The sequence below is a fragment of the Pelodiscus sinensis genome, chromosome 3 (genome assembly GCF_049634645.1).
Source record: "Pelodiscus sinensis isolate JC-2024 chromosome 3, ASM4963464v1, whole genome shotgun sequence".
NCBI classification, from domain to species: Eukaryota; Metazoa; Chordata; order Testudines; family Trionychidae; genus Pelodiscus; species Pelodiscus sinensis.
Window position 1 is genome coordinate 133,242,868 of NC_134713.1, and position 17,175 is coordinate 133,260,042.

Genomic DNA, 17,175 nt, shown 5'->3' on the forward strand with positions numbered 1-17,175 from the left:
ATTCGCACTGTAAAAAAATAAAATAATAGTATTTTTCAATTCACCTCATATGAATACTGTAATGCAATCTCTATATCATGAAAGTACAACTTATAAATGTTGACTTTTTTGTTACATAACTGTATTCAAAACCAAAACAGTGTAAAATTTAGACTCTACAAGTCAACTCGGTCCTATATCTTGTTTAGCCAGTTACTGGGACAAAACAAGTCTGTTTACATTTACTGGAGAAAATGCTGCCTGCTTCTTATTTACAATGTCACTTGAAAGTGAGAACAGACATTCCTATGGCAGTTTTGTAACCTGCATTGCAAGATATTTACTTGCCAGATATGCTAAATGTTTGTATGCCCCTTTATGCTTCGGTCACTATTCCAGAGGACATTCTTCCATGCTGATGATGCTTTAATTAAATTTGTGACTGAACATCTTAGGGAGAACATCATATCTCCAGCTTTGTTTTACCCACATTCTGGTATATATTTTATCCTGCAGGAATCTCAGCTGATAACTTAGTGTATCTTGTGCATTTTAAGAACACTTTCACTGAAGATTTGACAAAACAAAAAGGAGGTATCAATGTGAGATTTCTGAAGGTAGCTATAGCATTGGAACCAAAGTATAAGAATCAAGTGCTTTTCAGAATGTGAGAGGGTATGTCTACACTGCCACCCTAATTCGAACTAGGGTGGCTAATGTAGGCATTCGAAGTTGCAAATGAAGACCGGGATTTAAAAATCCCGGGCTTCATTTGCATCTTGCCGGGCGCCACCATTTTTAAATCCCCGTTAGCGCGGACTCCGTGCCCGCGGCTACACGCGGCACAGAGTAGGTAGTTCGAATTAGGCTCTCTAATTCGAACCACTGGTACACCTCATTCCACAAAGAGTAACAGTAGTTCGAATTAGCGAGCCTAATTCGAACTACCTACTCCGTGCCGTGTGTAGCCGCGGGCACGGAGTCCGCACTAACGGGGATTTAAAAATGGTGGCGCCTGGCAAGATGCAAATGAAGCCCAGGATATTTAAATCCCGGGCTTCATTTGCAACTTCGAATGCCTACATTAGCCACCCTAGTTGAACTAGGGTGGCAGTGTAGACATACCCAGAGGGAGGAAGTATGGGACATGCTTTCTGAAGTTTTAAAAAGAAAGACTCCAATGCAGAAACTACGGAACTCAAACCATCCCAAAAGAAAATCTTTTGCTGGTGACATCTGATTCAGATGATAAAAACGAATGTGTGGGTCTGCACTGTTTTGGATCATTATGGAGCAGAACCCAACATCCGCATAAACACATATGCTCTGAAATGGTGGTTGTAGCATGAAGGGGCATATGAATCTTTAGCTCGTCTTGCACGTAAATATCTTACAATGCTGGATATGACATTGCCATGTGATTGCCTCTTCTCACTTTCAGGTAACATGTAAATAAGAAGTGGGGCAGCATTATCTCCTGCAAATGTAAGTCAACTTTTTGGTTGAGTGGTTGGCTGAACAAGAAGTAGAACTTAGTGGACTTGTAGGATCTAAAATTTCACATTGTTTTATTTTTAATGCACTTTTTTTTTATAGCACTCTACTTTTGTAAGGTCAACTTCCATGATAAAGAGATTACACTACAGTACTTATAATGGGAGAATTGAAACTATTTCTTTTGTTTTTTTAAAGTGCAAATACTTGTAACAAAAATAAAGTTATCACTGTTCACTTGCATCCTGTATTGTAATAGAAACCAATATATTTGAAAATGTTGAAAACATCCAAAATATTTTTAAAAATGGTATTCTATTATTGTTCAATCGTGTAATAAATCACATGATTAAAATTAACTCTAATTTTTTTAAATTGCTTGACAGCACTAGTTTAAACATTTATTGTTCTATTAGTATTCTCTGTATTTCTGTTACTAGGGCAGGTCTACAACACAGCATTGCTCCTGCTGACCTGAGTTCCTCATACACTGACCTAATAACTTAAGGACCATGCAAGGAGTAAATGTCCTTAGGGCAATGCAGTGTCCATGTAGACACTGCATTATTTATATCACATGTCAGCACTGGACTGAGCTGGGAGCCCAGTGCCCACCACTGATAGCCTGAGCTGTCCCATGTTGTATTGAGAGCTCAGTCTGCTATACTGCCTCACTTACGTTGGTGCAAGTCCACCTGATGAGAAAGCCAACACCAGCAGAAGAGGGGTAGAGTGGATATGAAATGCAGTATGCCAGTTTAACATAGGTTGACTTAACTGTGAAGTGTAGATGCACCTAGATGTACCAGGTAGGTCAGTATGGAAAGGCAGAGCAGAGTTTTGTACACTGATTTCCACAGAATTTCACAAGTATGAAACTGATATAACTGAGATCAGAGCCCGCCATGGAATGTTTGATTTCCTAAACTAAATATAACAAATCATTGTTGCTAAACCTTGTAATTTTATTATGAGCCTTGTAAAATTAAATTTGTTCCTGATGCCCTAGTGCCTCAGCTTCCAATCTAAAAACCCAGTAAGAATTCAGCATATGTGGTTGTGGAGAAAAGCTTGTAAATCCAAATCCTTAATGTCTTAAAACCCAGAAGTCAAAGGAAAAGTCCCCATTTTTATTTTTAAGTCTAAGGATTTCAACCCGATCTCTTGAGTTGCTGGGTGGCCTGACTCATGGTTTTTGAATGTCGGGGCTATCAATACTAAATTCTCCATAAACAGACCCATTTATTCCCAGGATTTTTTGAATGAGATGTTAAGAGTGATTAGATTTTCATTGAAGCCAGAGCCACCTCAAACTGAGCAGTTTCCCTGTGCAGGCATTTTTGCAAACACTTTTTCTTCCTGTTTTGACCAGCCTAGTTCCACAGCTCCTGCAATTGACTTTGGTTCTTAGGTTTGAATGAACTCCACAGCTCAATGAAAAATTAAATCAAAACCAGTAATCACCATATGATTTCATGTCAAAAACATGCAAACCAACAAACTTCCAGTGAATATGAAAATAAAGCCATCAAACAGCTCCAGTTTGCTCAAAACTGGCAGGGATAAAGAAAGATGCACCATTTTCAGATGGACCTCATCTGTTTTATTTACCTGCTCAATATCTTCTACTTCTCATTAGCACTTTAGAACCCAGTTTAGGCCTGATTCTGATTTCAATTACACCTGCTATGTGAGGGCTATATGGGCCCTTCCAGTTTACATTGTACTAAAAAGAGTAAAATAACAGTGTCTAATACCGACCAGTGACTTAGCCTCTCTGGATACGTCTATACAGCTGCAGAGAGAAAGTCTCACAGCCTGGGTTGACTGACTCACACAAGCAGGGCTCAGGCTAGCATGCAGAGAATTGCTGTGCACACATTGCTTTGACATTTGGGGTTGGACTGGCACTTGGGCACATTCCTATTTTTAGCACCTAGCATGAGTCCCAGTAATGTAAGTCTGTCACACCAGGCTGCAAGACTTGCTCCCAGAAGGCGTGTTGACATACCCTACGTCTCCATTTACTCACTGGTAAAATGAGGCTAATAATTCACTGATGTCTGTGAATTGCTTTGAGATCCTCAGCTGAAAGGCGCTATAGACGGGCAACTTTATTTTTAATTCTCACTGGTTTCATGAAAGTTTAAAATTCTAGTCCTTTATATTTCCCTGACAAGGGCCAGGAATTCCCATTGAATTTGTTTCTGTACAGGGAACTACATGTTTCTCAACCTTTTTTTTAAAAAGTACCCCTTTAAAAAATTATAAGTACCCCCTTTTAAAAAAAAAATTATAAGTACTCCCAGTACTTACAGTTTTCAGACACACACATTTTTTTTCTATCATTGCAACACATTTGTTTAAACAACTTAATTGTAACTGGGTGGGCGATGAAATTTTTGGGTGTAAAAAGTAAAAAAATAATAAAGCACTGTAAAACTTAAAACAAAAATTCAATTTTCTCCAAATTTCAGGTGTGTTGACGTACCCCTCCAGACTTCTCTCTAGTGCCCCTGAAAGTACTCAGACCACTGGTTGAGAAACACTGAATTTTGTGCTCCTTTTCTCTCCTGGCTTTGAGTCACTACTGTGATTCTATTTTTCAGTAAGTGTAATTGATTACTCGGACTTTTATTATCATTACCTAAGATGACACATTCTCCTTGTAAATAGCTTTCTAAGCCTTAGAATTGTTTGAAGTTTCTTGCTGCTGCATGACTTAAAACAAACCCCTATGCATTAACTCAAATCCATTTTAGAAGCTGTTTTTATACAGAAACAGGCCAGATTCTGCCCTGAGTTGCAAATTGAACTGCCCCATTGAATCAGACTCTGATCTTAGTTACACCAGAAGGAATGTGGAAAGAGGCAAAGATGTAACAGGAAAAATAACTGATATGCAGAGACCCCCCTACCTACTTTTCCTTACATCCTCCTACTAGATTATTTTTCTTTTCTTTCCCCCACCCCAGGTGTAAATGGTATTCACTTGCCACATACCAAATATCACTTTATTAATTATACCCAGACATGTCAAAGGTAGGGGCCCAGGCAGAGAGAGGTGCATCCTGGAGGTGAATGCCTGGCTACGAGGATGGTGTCGCCAGGAGGGCTTCGGCTTCCTTGACCACGGGGTGCTCTTCCAGGAAGGACTGCTTGGCAGAGATGGAGTTCACCTTTCCAGGAGTGGGAAGGCCTTGTTTGGACACAGACTGGCTAACCTTGTGAGGAGGGCTTTAAACTAGGTTCGACGGGGACAGGTGAGCAAAGCCCACAGGTAAGTGCTGAATGTGCGGGACTGGGAGATGGGTTGGAAATGGGGGGAACTACGGACTATAATGGCAAGGAGAAAGGAGAGTCAGGGCACAACAGGGAGGCAAGATCAAATCAGTATCTTAGATGCCTATATACAAATGCGAGAAGTATGGGTAATAAGCAGGAAGAACTGGAATTGCTAACCAATAAATACAACTATGACACCATTGGTATTACAGAAACCTGGTGGGATGGGACGCATGATTGGAATGTTGGTATGGAAGGGTACGGCTTGCTCAGGAAGGACAGACAGGGAAAAAAGGGAGGAGGGGTTGCCTTGTATATTAAAAATGTACACACTTGGACTGAAGTGGAGATTAACGTAGGAGATAGCTGTGTAGAGAGTCTCTGGGTTAAGCTAAAAGGGGTAAAAAATGAGGGTGATGTCATGCTAGGAGTCTACTACAGGCCACCTAGCCAGGTGGAAGAGGTGGATGAGGCCTTTTTTAAACAATTAACAATACTATCCAAAGCCCAAGATTTGGTGGTGATGGGGGACTTCAACTATCCAGACATATGTTGGGAAACTAACACAGCGGGGCACAGGCTATCCAATAAGTTTCTGGACTGCATTAGAGACAACTTTCTGTTTCAGAAGGTTGAAAAAGCTACCAGAGGAGAAGCTGTTCTGGATTTGATTTTAACAAATAGGGAGGAACTAGTTGAGAACTTGAAAGTGGAAGACAGTATGGGGGACAGTGATCATGAAATAATAGAGTTCATGATCTTAAGGAAAGGTAGAAGGGAGACCAGCACAATTGAGGTAATGGATTTCAGGAAGGCAGATTTTGATAAGCTCAGAGAACTTGTAGGTAAGGTCCCATGGGAAGCAAGACTGAAGGGAAAAACAACTGAGGAGAGTTGGAAGTATTTCAAAGGGACGTTGTTAAGGGCCCAAAAGCAAACAATTCCACTGTGTAGGAAAGATAGAAAATACGGCAAAAGACCAGCTTGGCTTAACAAGGATATCTTGCATGATCTCAAAATAAAAAAGGAGTCCCATAAAAAATGGAAACTAGGACAAATAACAAAGGATGAATATAGGCAAGCAACACGGGAATGCAGGGGCAATATTAGAAAGGCAAAGGCACAAAATGAGATCAAACTAGCTACAGGCATAAAGGGAAACAAGAAGACCTTTTATAAATACATTAGAAGCAAGAGGAAGACCAAGGACAGGGTAGGCCCACTGCTCAGTGAGGAGGGAGAAGCAGTAACAGGAAACTTGGAAATGGCGGAGATGCTCAATGACTTCTTTGTTTCGGTCTTCACTGAGAAGTCTGGAGGTGTGCCTAACATAGTGAATACAAGCAGAGAGAGGGTAAGTTTAGAAGATAGGATACACAAAGAATAAGTTAAAAATCACTTAGGAAAGTTAGATGTCAGCAAGTCACCAGGTCCTGATGAAATGCATCCCAGGATACTCAAGGAGCTGATAGAGGAGGTATCTGAGCCTTTAGCTATGATCTTTGAAAAATCATGGCAGACAGGGGAGATTCCAGAAGACTGGAAAAGGGCAAATATTGTGCCCATCTATAAAAAGGGGAATAACTACAGACCGGTCAGTTTAACGTCTGTCCCAGGGAAGATAATGGAGCAGGTAATTAAGGAAATCATATGCAAACACTTGGAAGGTAATAAAGTGATAGGGAATAGCCAGCATGGGTTGGTGAAGAACAAGTCATGCCAAACTAATCTGATAGCTTTCTTTGATAGGATAACGAGCCTTGTGGATAAGGGAGAAGCGGTGGATGTCATATACCTAGACTTTAGTAAGGCATTTGAATACGGTCTCGCATGATATTCTTATTGATAAACTAGGCAAATATAACTTAGATAGGGCCACGATAAGGTGGGTGCATAATTGGCTGGATAACGGTAGTCAGAGAGTTGTTGTTAACGGTGCTAAATCCTGCTGGAAAGGGATAACAAGTGGAGTTCCGCAAGGGTCTGTTTTGGGACCCGTACTGTTCAATATCTTCATCTATGATGTAGATATTGGGATAGAGAGTACGCTTATTAAGTTTGCAGATGATACCAAACTGGGTGGGGTTGCAACTTCTTTGGAGGATAGGGACATAATTCAAAATGACCTTAGCAAGTTAGAGAAATGGTCAGAGGTAAACAGGATGAAGTTTAATAAAGAGAAATGCAAAGTGCTCCACTTAGGAAGGAACAATCAGTTCCATACATACAAGATGGGAAGTGACTGTCTAGGAAGGAGCATGGTGGAAAGAGATCTAGGGGTCATAGTGGACCACAAGTTGAATATGAGTCAACAGTGTGATGCTGCTGCAAAAAAAGCAAATATGATTCTAGGTTGTATCAACAGGTGTGTTGTAAGCAAAACTCGTGAAGTCATTCTGCCGCTCTACTCTGCACTAGTTAGGCCTCAGCTGGAGTACTGTGTCCAGTTCTGGGCGCCACATTTCAAGAAAGATGTGGAGAAATTGGAAAGGGTACAGAGAAGAGTGACAAGAATGATTAAAGGTCTAGAGAACATGACCTATGAAGCCAGGCTTCATGAACTGGGCTTGTTTAGTTTGGAAAAAAGAAGATTAAGGGGGGAAATGATAGCAGTTTTCAAATATCTAAAAGGGTGTCACAAGGAGGAAGGAGAAAATTTGTTCCTCTTGGTTTCTGAGGACAGGACAAGGAGTAATGGGCTTAAAGTGCAGCAAGGGAGGTTTAGATTGGACATTAGGAAAAAATTCCTAACTGTCAGGGTGGTCAAATATTGGAATAAATTGCCAAGGGAGGTGGTGGAATCTCCCTCTCTGGAGATATTTAAGAACAGGTTAGATAGACATCTGTCAGGGATGGTGTAGCCAGAGCTTGGTCCTGCCTTGAGGGTGGGGGGCTGGACTCGATGACCTCTCAAGGTCCCTTCCAGTCCTATGATTCTATGATTCTATGATATATGAATGCATAATAAACTGGCAGGTAACCCAGTTCACTATTTTTGCATTAGATGGGGACACCTGTTTTACTATACACTCTCAATGTTAGTTGCTTTTTGTCTGCCCTCTTCAGGCAAGATTTTTTTAAAAGAGCTCTGCTCCCAGTTAGATATCAAAACAAGTACAGAACATAAGAATGCTATACTGGGTCAGATGGTCCATCTAGCCCAGTATCCTGTCTTTTAATAGTGGCCAATGTCAAATGCTTAAAAGGGAATGAAGAGAATAGGGCTTAAGCGATCCATCCCTTGTTGTCCTGTCCTAGCATCTGGTAGTCAGAGGCTTAGGAACAATCAGAGCATGGGGTATCATCTCTGACCATCTTGGCTAATAGCCATTGATGGGCCTACCCTGCATGAATTTATCCAATTCTTTTTTGAACTCACTTATAATTTTGGCCTCCAAAACATCCCCGGCAACAAGTTCCTGTTATGTCAAGAAGAACTTTCCTTTTGTTTATTTCAAACCTGCTGCCAATTCATTTCATTAGGTGACCCCATAGTTCTTGTGTTATGTGAAGGGGTAAATAAAACTTCCTTATTTGCTTTCTCCACACCATTCATGATTTTATAAACTTTTGTCAGACCCTCCTTTAGCTATCTCTTTTCCAAGCTGAACAGTCCCAATCTTTTCACTTTTTTATCATATGGCAGCTGTTCTATACCCCTAATAATTTTTCTTACTCTTTGCCATAATTTTTCCATTTCTTGTGTATCTTTTTTCAGATATGGCAACCAGAAAAGCAGACAATATTCAAGCTGTGAGATTGCCTGGTAACTCTTTGCAGTCTGCTTTGGACTTAACTATCTTGAGCAATTTCATATCATCCATTTACCCCTTTTCCTGATCATTCATGAACAGCTTTGATCTCAGTACAGATTCCTGGGGGACATTGCTATTTACCTCTCTCCTTTCTAAAAAAAGGTCTGCTTCTTGTCTTTTAACCAGACATTTCCTCTTACTCCATGACAATTCAGTTTGCTTCAAAGTTTGCTTCAGGATGAAGTTTAATAAGGACAAATGCAAAGTGCTCCACTTAGGAAGAAACAATCAGTTCCACACATACAGAATGGGAAGCAACTGTCTAGGAAGGAGTACGGCAGAAAGGGATTTAGGGGTTATAGTGCAAGACAGGAGAAGTCATTCTTCCACTCTACTCTGCACTGATTAGGCCTCAATTGGAGTATTGTGTGTGTCCAGTTCTGGGCACCACATTTCAAGAAAGATGTGGAGAAACTGAAGACGGTCCGGAGAAGAGCAACAAGAATGATTAAAGGTCTAGACAACATGACCTATGAAGGAATACTGAAAGAACTGAGCTTATTTAGTTTGGAAAAGAGATGATTGAGAGGGGACATGATAGCGGTTTTCAGGTATCTAAAAGGGTGTCACAAGGAGGAGGGAGAAAAATTGTTCTTCCTGGCCTCTGAGGATAGAACAAGAAGCAATGGGCTTAAACTGCAGCAAGGGAGGTTTAGGCTACAGTGTGGTGATAGCCTAACAAACTCTTATTACTGTTGTAATGACTTAGTGAGTGCTGCAATTGGCCCAGAAATATAATGCGTTTCTATCCAGGTATGTTCAAATATAAACTAAATTAAGTGCCTGAAGGAGGCATGGAGGAACAAGAATTTGTAAAGGCTGCCTGTGATTTATGAGACATCATGATTATGGGGCCGAACCAGAGTGAAGAGATGATTCTATTTATCATCTTCTCCCTGATAGCTATGTGATAGAAATTAATATCAATATATCATCAAAATATTAAACTGGTGGCCCTGCAGACTGTCATTTATTTAGGGAGATGCCATTGCTGCAGGTGGTAGCAATGGAAGGGAGGACAACTTAATTACCTCTTCACCAGTCTGGATCTCCCGGACTGAACGAAGTAGAAGCTGGCGTCCCTCAAAAACAATCACGCAGTTTGGGTCACAGCTGTGGTTTATGAGCGACATGCTGGGGGTGGGAGGAAGAACAGAAAACATTAGAGGGAAGGATATTCCACTGTCAGTAACATCTGAATTATTTAGCATAAACTGACTGAGTTACATCCAATGCACCAGGCAATCAGGTTATCAAACAAGGAAAAACCCAGGTAATCAACTATGATTGGTTAGGTGAATAAGATGAAGGGTTAGAAGATTTATATGCATTAATAATAGGAGTCGCATCTTGATCGTTTCTCTTGACCTGATGCTCATTCCTCCTTCACACTGTTCTGCATGGAAAGGTCAGGCTTAGCTGCCTCCCTGTGAGAGCTCTGTGTGAGGGTAATGCGAGGGGGTGTGCCAGGGCAGGGTATGTAGGCTGAAGACTCCCATTGCTCCCCCACCATAAAGAATTCAGGGTAGAAATGGAATATATCCTGGAACTGTATTATAGTTCTGCAGGTGGTATTAAAGACATCAGGGATTCACCACCTCCATTTGGACACACTGTCCTCAAGAGGGTCCATAGGACTTGTGGGGTGGCATTGCAGCCTATTCCATGGGGATGTGGGAGAGGAGAGTACGCACGTGCACACACACATATGCATTCCGATGAAACAACCTGGGAGGAAACTCTGTGGAGAGCCTTACTGAATTCTTCTCACCTGAGACTCCGCTACTGGTGGAGCTAGTCTATAGTAATGTGTCTCTATGTTTTGCATTCCTAGGTGACAATGCCTTAGGACTGGGTGTGACTATATCAAACAGCCCTCAATTGCATAGCACCCAGGGCAGACGCTTGCACTATCATGCTGATGGTCTACAGAATCCCTCAGAAAAGATTTCCAATATTATTAAGGTGGAATAGGATTTTGGCTCACATCCCTTGTCCCCGTACTATGCAAACAAGTATATGCAACCCAGCACTTTTGTGTAAATACAAAATGTAGTTCTCTGTCCCCTTCTAGTAGACTGCGTATAGAGTTTATGCCTTTGCACTAGTGGTTCTGATCCATTAGCTCAAGCTCATGATTTTAGATTCAGAAAGCTTGTAGTTCAGTCCCTGTAGAAAGGGTGGTCGTTATACTGCGTATTATGGATAACTTACTTTTTGATTGCTAATTGTGGGTGTCTATCACTTAGCCACCTCTCTGCTAATGTCCACCTTTGACTACTTGGCCTTCAGATGGACATTATCAAGGAATCTTGGACACAGGGAGAAGGTATGGGCACCAGGGGAAATGGAATAAGATCTCTCCAGGAAAGAAGCTGACACATCTAGTACCAGAACCCATGTGATCACTAATTATTTAAAACACTTCTTTTCCCACAGCCTTTAAAACACCTCTCTTCCCACAGCCTTAATTTTCTGGAGGATGTTGCGAATGAGGGGGTGTGGATAATTTTAATTTCTAATTTTCATATCTAAAATTCTACTTTCCTTTTCAATGAGACAAAAAGGAAGGCAAGGGGCTGCAAACACACTATTTTTTCAAGGAAAGGTTGAACCAAAGCATCTTGCTACTTTCTTAAGAAACCCAAGTATCGTGTTTTAGTGGCACCACTTATCGTCTCCCATGCCAGGAAAAGGGTTAGTGTCTCCGTGAGAACAAGAATTCAGATATAAAGAGCTGTCCTGTCTAAATTATGGTACAACTCTGCAAGCCGGAGATTAAAAATATTTTAAACTCAATCGTGTTTTTGTGTTGTTGTAATTTATTTGCATTTCTTAATTTTTTATTTAGCTATGGTACCTACTATTTCAATGATTTCTAGCTAGCTAGAAATTAAAAAAAAATAATAAAAAGCCACACACAGAGTTTTTGCCTGTGAATGAAACAGTGTCCACAGTACCTGGGATACAGGCCAACACCAACATCCTGCATTTCTCCATTACTGATGGTGAAGCAGTTACAGGTCACCTGTAAAAACAAGGGGGGGAAAAGCCAGGATTACCAGTGTCATTTAGAAATGTCATACCTAAGTGAAAGAAACTTTCAAAATAATATGCAATGGCATTTTGGTAATTAGATTACAGATATTCAAGCCCAACACTGATACTCTTTCATTTTAGAGCAAACACATCTGGGACACACTCTCCTACAAAAGTACAGTCAATTAAGAGCAGCAATATTAGTATCCAGCAAAAATGTGAGGTTAAGCACATGCAGAGGTCCTATTTTCCTGTCCAGAGAGGGGGCGAAATACACAAAGCCTAAAATGCATGGCAGAGACAATGTAGAGCAGTAGTTCCCAAACTTTTCAGCATCACGCCCTCTTTTTGATTTTTGAGAAACTCTCACCACCACCACCCCGCAACAAAACTTGTTGAGCAAAAAAAAAACCTGACCAGGCCGAAAAACAAAAATAGCAAGGGGATTGATTGGGGGAGGGGGGGGAAGGAGCCCATGATGTAGACGGTAATAGCAGCTGCTGTGGTGGCCTATACAGGGTGGCTGCTTCAGGAGAGTTTATGAATAAAAGTGGAACCCCAAGAATGAACTACGTCTTTGAGGTAAATAGTTACACTGATGAGGGAGATATGGCGTGGGCCTGTGTAAACACAAAGAATGAATGTCTGATGGGTGATCTCTTGCATTACATTTATTTTCATGAGTTGGAAAGGAGGGATAAATCAAATGGAGAAGCTGCAAGACATCTTATTTTAATTATTCTTACAGGAAGAGAGAAATATCTTTTTTCATTTTATATCATAACTAGAAGATTTACTCAGCACTGCTCGGGTCCTTAATTCAATTAATGTATGTTTTCTGGGAAAATAAAATAAAATGAAAATGTACATGCTTCTTTGAAATCATTACTCTGGGGTGGGGCGGGAGATGCTGGGCTACCCCGGGGACAGAGGACAACCCCAGCCCTCTCTCACCACAACAGCTTGGGGCCAGCTGGGAAGGGCCTTTCCATGGTTACTGCAGCTCTAGCAGACACAGCTGAGGGATAGGTGTATGTCCCTCAATTGGGGCAGCTTCAGGTTTGTCTGCCTTCTGTGCTCCCCAGCCAGAGTCAGGAATGCAGCAAACTGTTCACAGCCCCTGACAAAGGGGAACAACCAGCATTGTGCCTGTATGAACAAAGGGGGAGCTTCAGCCCTCCTGCTCTCTCTAAAGGGCCCCTGGGGTTGGTGGGGGGGGGCGGGGTTGGAGGCTCAGGCCCGGGGCATTCCCAGATGGGAGTGGTGCACTCTCAGTCAGCCTCTTTCACTTACCTGGTGATTCTGTCTCTTTTCAGTATGGTTTTAGGAGAAACAATCCCATTCCAGGAACATCCCATTTTCCTGGTACAACTAACCCCTGACCTTGCTTTAAGTTATAGTAAGAGGAAGCCATATCATGAATTTGGTAGTCCTAGCTCTTACCATTTAGAAGGAGTTCTTCAACTCACAGATGGATGAACACATGGACAGACAGACACACTTTCGCAAATATATAGTAAATCTGTAGCTTGATATACAGTGAATATAATAGAGGTAAGATGGCTCACTGGCCTACAATACTCAGCTACATAGTGTGTTTTTCTCTCATAGGGTTTATCTAGACTATGCCGAATGCTTGAAAGAAGATATGCAAATTCCGTGGGAATTTGCATATCTTCTTCTGATCACACTTTCGAAAGTGGAAATTTCAAAGGTGAAAGTAATTAAGACACGGCTTTTTTGGCGAACGCCCCCCCTTTGTCGAAAAGCCGTGTAAACCTCCTTTTTAAGGAAGAGAGAAAAATTACTTTCACTTTCGAAAGCTCTGCTTTCGAAATTGCGATTGGAAGAAGATATGTAAATTCCCACAGAATTTGCATATCCTCTTTTGACCATTCGGCATAGTCTAGATACACCCATATAGATTTCAGGACTAAAATGATCCTTAACCATCCTGCATGTTGAGCCAAGGAAAAACTAACATGCAGCACACGCCTGGGACCTTTCACCCAGAAAGCAAAGTCAATGTGCATACATTTGGGACCTTTCACCCAAATAAAGAAATCTTCAAAGACATAGGGACTTCCAAGAATACCCTCAAACTTAGCAGGTACATCATTAGTTAGAAAACACAAAATAATCAGACCAGACCAAATAACCAGGTAGGATGGAAATAACAAATGTGATAGACAACCACAAAAGGCCCATGGTAATGAATTGATGCATATGATAATAAGCTGAGATCAATGATATAATGACCTATAGGAAAAAGACACTTCACCACCAGTAAGGTGAGAAAATACAAATAAGGAGAAAGGGAAACATCCCCTACTGAATGGCTACGTCTACACTGGCATGATTTTCCGGAAATGCTTAAAACGGAACAGTTTTCCGTTATAAGTATTTCCGGAAAAAGCGCATCTACATTGGCACGATGCTTTTCCGGAAAAGCGTCCGTGCCAATGTAGACGCGCTTTTCCGCAAAAAAGCCCCGATCGTCATTTTCGCGATCGGGGTTTTTTTGTGGAAAAGAAATATGTGCTGTCTACACTGGCCCTTTTCTGGAACAGTTTTCCGGAAAAGGACTTTTGCGCAAACGGGAGCAGCATAGTTTTTCCGGAAAAGCACTGATGATTTTACAGTAGATCATCAGTGCTTTTCCGGAAATTCAAGGGGCCAGTGTAGACAGCTGGCAAGTTATTCCGGAAAAGCGGCTGATTTTCCGGAATAAGTGGCCAGTGTAGACACAGCCAATGTGTATCTAACATAGCTACATCAGCAGAACATATTGTAAAGTGGCAGTAGGAGAAGGGGATGTAGTCCTTGGGAGGGGATGATGGGAAAGGTGAAGGTGATGAGGAAGATGACGGCTAGCACCTCGGGTTGTTCTAGAAGGAACGGTATGAGAACATAGTATGGAAATATAGCTGTACATTCCCTATTTATCTTATGAAACTGGGCTGTTTGTGACGATGCTAAATGTATTAATCAACTATATCTGTAAATGTATGAGAGTTCCTACAGTGTGAGTGTTGCAACTGTGCTCATCAGGGTTCCCAACCATAGAATAATTAAATACTGCAAGTGATCCTGGGACAAAGGACCTGTCAATCCTAATGGTGAGAATTGGAAATTCATAAGTAATTTTAGATCAGGCAACATGCTGCATTTTGAACTATTCCAAATCTGGATCTGAATTCTGTGTTAGAGTCCATATGCCTTTATTTGGAATGAAGGAGGAATACTTTAAAATGTTTTGATAAGATGGGGTATGTCATGTCATCAGTTACATACAGTAAACTTCCGATAATCCGGCACCTTTAGGACCCAGGGGGTGCCGGATTATAAAATATGCCGGACTATTGGAAGGGGGGACTATGAGGGGTCTAGGGTGGTGTGGGGGGGATGCCACCCCAGGCCCCTAATAGCCCCCCCCTTCCAATAGTCCGGCTCTTCCCCAGGCATCCCCGATTCAGCCGCTGCTGGTCAGTTTCAGCAGCAGCTGAATCGGGACGCCTGCGGCAGAGCAGCTGGGGTGCTGCCGGGTTGGTCCGGTAGCGCCATCCCTTGGCGCTGCGAGATCAACCCGGCAGCACCTCAGTTGCTCTTGGGGACGCCTGGGGTAGAGCAGCTGGGGTGCTGCTGGGTTGGTCCCACAGCGCCAAGGGTTGGTGCTACCGGACCAATCCGACAGCACCCCAGCTGATCTGCCCCAGGCGTCCCCAAGTCAGCTGCCGCTGAAACTGACCAGCGGCTGACCCCGGGAAGCCTGAGGCAGAGCTGCTCTGCCCTGGGCTTCCCGGAGTCAACCTCTGATCAGTTTCAGTGGTGGCTGAATCTGGGACAGCTGGGGTGCTGTAGGGTTGGTCCCACAGCGCCGAGGGGCAGCGCTACAGGACCTACCGGCAGCACTCCAGCTGTTCTGCCCCCAGCTTCCCCGATTCAGCCGCTGGTCAGTTTCAGCAGCGGCTGAATCGGGGAAGCCGGGGGCACAGCAGCTCCAATGGTCCGGCTGCCCGGAGCACTTCCGGGTTCCTGATGGTGCCGGACCATCAGGAGTGCCGGACCATCAGATGCCGGACCAATGGAGTTTTACTGTACTAATAAAATATTCCTTTTTCTTTGCAAATATTTCTGCTTAAAGGAACGTGACTAGTTATAAGAGACTACAAGGGAATGTTTACACTGCGAAGGAAAACCTGCAGCTAGCCCTGTAGACTTGCAGGGTGCAGGCTGCGGGGCTATTTCATTGCTGTATAGATGTAAGGGGTGGACTGGTGCCCCGTCTATAGGAGCATGAAGGGTAAGAGGGCCCAAGAGTTTGGACTACAGCCCATGCCTAGGAGTCTATAGAGCAATGAAACATGACTGTAACTCAAGCCAAAGGTTGGGTTTTTCTTTGATGTATAGACATATGCTAAAGATAGACACAAAAAATGTCTGAATCTTTTTTAGTTAGTTTGTTTTTAGTTTGATTTTCCAATGGCATTGTTAATACTCTGCAGAGTGGGAAAAGAGTAAGTGAAGAGATTTGGCAGGTGTGAGATTTAAAATATTACTGAGTTTTCTCACACAAAATAATCACCCAGAAGTGTATATGCATATCTCTAGGTTAAAGAAATACACCGAAACACACAATATTATATTTTACCAATGGAACTCACAAATTAATATTTGGCAGTGTGTTATGCATAAAGAGAAAAATAAAATCCTGCTTCAGAATGCTCTAATAAAATCTGATTTAAATGAATATATATGCAATAAGGTATGCTTTTTAATGGTAAGATAATACTTCAATTAGACGGTTATTTATGTAACCCACTGAAACATTCCTGATCAGTTTAAAAAGAATAGATCTTGATTACTTCTCTCCTATTGATATTAGATATATAATACCAGACAACACCTCTGAAATAAGATTAGTCTTTCTTAAGTAGCAAATATACACAGAGCTTACAAAAATATTGTAATGAATTCGGTATATAGTGAACGAATAGCTTGTCAGGTTGCTTCTTATATTGGAGTATGCAACAAAATAGATCATTCCCAGCAGATCTAAATTTATCCCCTCTCTCTCTCTCTCTCTCTCTCTCACACACACACACACACACGAATTTCCATTAATTATGTCGAATACTGAAGAAAGCAGAAGTCATAGAGGCTTTTATTCCCTCCCCCCCCAAAAAAGTCTAGTTATTTTATAGTGCCAGGTGAGAAATGTTTACATACAATGGGAAAATGACAAATTTTGTTTTCCCCTCTTTTTGTAAACATGTACAAGTTTCATTACAAAAATGTAGTTCACTGAGGTGAAAAGAAGAGATATTCCTAAATTAAAACGCTGTAACTTTGGGAAGTTTAAGTCCTGATAAGAAACTTGACTGGAGCAGAGCCCTGGTGGGTCTCCCACCTTGGTGTGCCCAAGATCATCTCCGGGCTGTGAGGGCATCTCTGCCCCGTCTCCAAAGCCCCCCCACTTACTGTTCGCCTCTCACTCGCTTTCTCCAGGTTGGGCTGGGGCAGAGGCTGAGGGGTTTGCAGTGTGGAAGCCGGCTCCCGGCTA

At 42.0% G+C, this 17,175-nt stretch overlaps 1 protein-coding gene across 2 annotated transcripts in view; it reads right to left on the reverse strand.

The window, feature by feature from the left end:
- The window catches only part of SMYD3 (SET and MYND domain containing 3), a 612,222-nt gene that overhangs the window by 108,956 nt on the left and 486,091 nt on the right, over positions 1 to 17,175 (reverse strand). For both annotated transcript variants that reach the window (XM_075924904.1, XM_075924902.1), the window contains exons 6-7: positions 11,534 to 11,601; positions 9,605 to 9,707 (exon numbers count right to left, since the gene is read on the reverse strand). In XM_075924904.1, the coding sequence (XP_075781019.1) occupies positions 9,605 to 9,707; positions 11,534 to 11,601 (171 nt within the window). The remainder of the gene's footprint in view (positions 1 to 9,604; positions 9,708 to 11,533; positions 11,602 to 17,175) is intronic.